At 34.8% G+C, this 2,973-nt stretch overlaps 1 protein-coding gene across 1 annotated transcript; it reads left to right on the top strand.

Moving 5' to 3' along the window:
* Positions 1–378: 378 nt before the first annotated feature.
* Positions 379–2,396, top strand: LOC132185124 (protein FAR-RED IMPAIRED RESPONSE 1-like). The gene is made up of 4 exons (XM_059598938.1): positions 379–696; positions 896–1,370; positions 1,704–1,901; positions 2,347–2,396. The coding sequence occupies exons 1-4, from the start codon at positions 379–381 to the stop codon at positions 2,394–2,396; spliced, it is 1,041 nt and encodes a 346-aa protein (XP_059454921.1).
* The last annotated feature ends 577 nt before the right edge of the window (positions 2,397–2,973 follow it).

Raw genomic sequence — 2,973 nt, 5'->3', positions numbered from 1 at the left:
GGCGTCGGCAGAGGATTTGGCCGTTGGGAAAGGATTTCAAAAATCCCAAGTTCACTACTCTCTCACAGAAACGGTAATCCATTTCTTTTAATTTTGGGTTTTTTTGCTTTAGATTGGAATGTGATTTGACGGTTGATTTTTATTGATGGGTAAGCCGTATTTAGGTTTTATGGGTAGCGTTCTTAGGTTAATTTTGTGGTTTTCTTTTGGTCAATTTTTCTTTTATTTGGCTTAGAATTTGGTTAAGAATCTGTGGAGTTTTTTTTTTTTTTCTCTTTCAATTACGATCTATTGATTTAGCTCAGTTTTTTTTTTTTTTTTTGGTTCATTCTTTTTACTCATTTAGAATTGAAAGTTTAAAAAATTATAATATAGCTAATGACAAGAATATTGATAGAGGATAGAGGAAGACATCTTCAACTTGGCGAAGGAGGCGCCGAAGCACTTCTTGACTATTTCACTAGGATGCAACTAGTGAATGATGGTTTCTACTTTCAAATGGATTTGGATGGTGAATCTAAGTTGAGAAATGTTTTTTGGGCCGATGCACGAAGTAGGGCATCTTATGAAGATTTTGGGGACATTGTTACATTTGACACAACGTACTTAACTAATAAATATGGAATGCCATTTGCTCCTTTCGTGGGAGTGAATCATCATGGTCAATCAATTCTATTTGGGCAAGATTACTATCAGGTGAGGATACAGAAACTTTTGTATAGTTGTTTGAAACATGGTTGAAATGCATGAATGACCCAGCCCCAAGTGCAATAATAACAGACCAAGATAGGGCTATGAAAAATGCAATTGCAAGGGTATTTTCAGGAACCCGACATAAATTGTGTTTATGGCACATTTTGAAAAAACTTCCAGAAAAGTTTGGTGCACATCACAGTTTGATGGCATTAAGAGTACCTTACGAAAATGCGTGTATGATTCTCAAACACATGGTGAGTTTGAGGAAAGTTGGAAAACTCTACTTGTGACTTATAATCTTGAGGATAATGATTGGTTGCGTGGGTTATACAATGAGAGGGCTTCTTGGATACCATCATATTTGAAATGGGTGTTTTGGGCTGGAATGACTACTACACAACGGAGTGAAAGTATGAACGCTTTTTTTGATGGATATGTGCACCCGACCACCACATTGAAACAATTTGTTGACCAGTATGATAGTGCTTTGCGTAAGAAGGTTGAGAATGAGAGGATTGCAGATTTTAATTCTTTCAATACCACGATTCAATGTGTAACCATATTTCAATTTGAGAAAAAATTTCAAGAATGTTACACAAATGCAAAATTCAAAGAAGTCCAAGAGGAGCTTAAGGGGAGGATGTACTGCACTCCGTATCTTTTGAGTAGAAAAGGTACAATTTGTACGTATCAAGTGGATAAACAGGTAGCAGTTACTGATGCCTACATGAAACATGTTAAATTTTGTGTTTGCTACAATGGAGATGAATGTGAATTAAAATGCAATTGTGGCCGGTTTGAAACAAGAGGGATCTTGTGCAGACATGTCTTTTCTGTACTTAGCGCATGTAATATTACATCGTTGCCACAAAAATATTTTCTCGATCGCTGAAGGAATGACTTGAAGCGAAGGTATACTTTCATTCAAAGTAGCTATGATTCTTTGGGTGCCAACCCTATTGCTCAAAAGTATGATGACTTATGCAAAGATATGCATAAATTGGCAGCGCTTGCCGTAACAAATGTGGACAACTACATGGAAGCGAAAAGATATGTTCATATGTTAATAGACAAATTTAGTGGTTCAAGCTACAAACCTAGTCCACCCTCCCAAGCACTTGTCGGTGCATCTTCTACATGTAATGAATCCATGGATGGCGTGAAAAATAATAAGATAGGTAGTCCCCTCACGGTTCGTGGTAAAGGTAAACCATCATCAAAAGGAAGATGTCTCGGGTAAAAAAGGTGGTGGTGAAGAAGTCACAAAGAAGAAAGAATCAATCTAGTGACACAAATCCCAAACAAAAAACAAGACAAAATTAGGTTTAAAATTCAACTTTCCCTTGTGTTTATTTACGCTTATTAAAAACATGTGCATATTTTTTAATTTTTTTCATATTTTTTTGTAACGAAACATTTTTTTTTTTAATTGAAGACATCCAAAGGAATGCAAGAAAACGCATCAAACACAAATGAAGCTACATTGCCTTCGAGAACTGATATTCAGCATGATTATGTATATGGAACTCAAAATAGTGTAATCAATCAGGTTTTTTTTTTTTTTTTCTTTTTTAAAAAAGAACAAACTTTTTTTAGATCAGAATAATTTGGCTTATATTTTTTTTCGAAAACTTAGTCATAATTTTACAGGAAATGTGGCCTACTTGGATCTAAGAGTGACATGTGGCATACAACGGTAATTCATATAGTTATTTTCTTGATTGTGGTCATGCTCTTTTATTACCAGTGCTCCTATCCATTATTATTATTACTTTTTTAAATAGATTAAAAACTCTAAAAGAATTGAAGGCAAAATTGTGGCCCAAGTTACTTTGAAGGCTAGAGAAGAGTTATTGTATTTGCTATTTCATTTTGAAGGCCGGAGAAGAGTTGCATTTGCTATTTATTTTGAAAGCTTTTGATGTTGTATTTCACTTTCTATTTTATTTTGAAGGCTTTGGATGTTGTATTTCACTGGCTTTGGATGTTGTATCTCACATAATCACATTTTCTATTTTAATCTTCGTGTTAATGTTGTGCACCGGCTTTGGACGTCGTATCTCACAAAATCACATTTTCTATTTTAATCTTTGTGTTAATGTTGTGCAACGGCGATTGTTCTTTTCATATGGCTCTGTGCTTTGCCAATTGGTATTTTGGATCTGAAGTTCAATATTTAAGGATCCATGGATCAAAAGGAAGAACCATAAATGGTCTGAGGTTGAAAGTTACAAAACCTATAAATATTTGTTGTAAGAGATGGCTTTTGCGACGGGC

The sequence above is a fragment of the Corylus avellana genome, chromosome ca6 (assembly GCF_901000735.1).
Source record: "Corylus avellana chromosome ca6, CavTom2PMs-1.0".
Taxonomy (NCBI): domain Eukaryota; kingdom Viridiplantae; phylum Streptophyta; class Magnoliopsida; order Fagales; family Betulaceae; genus Corylus; species Corylus avellana.
Note: the sequence above shows the minus strand (reverse complement) of the source record. Positions and strands in the feature narration are given on the sequence as shown.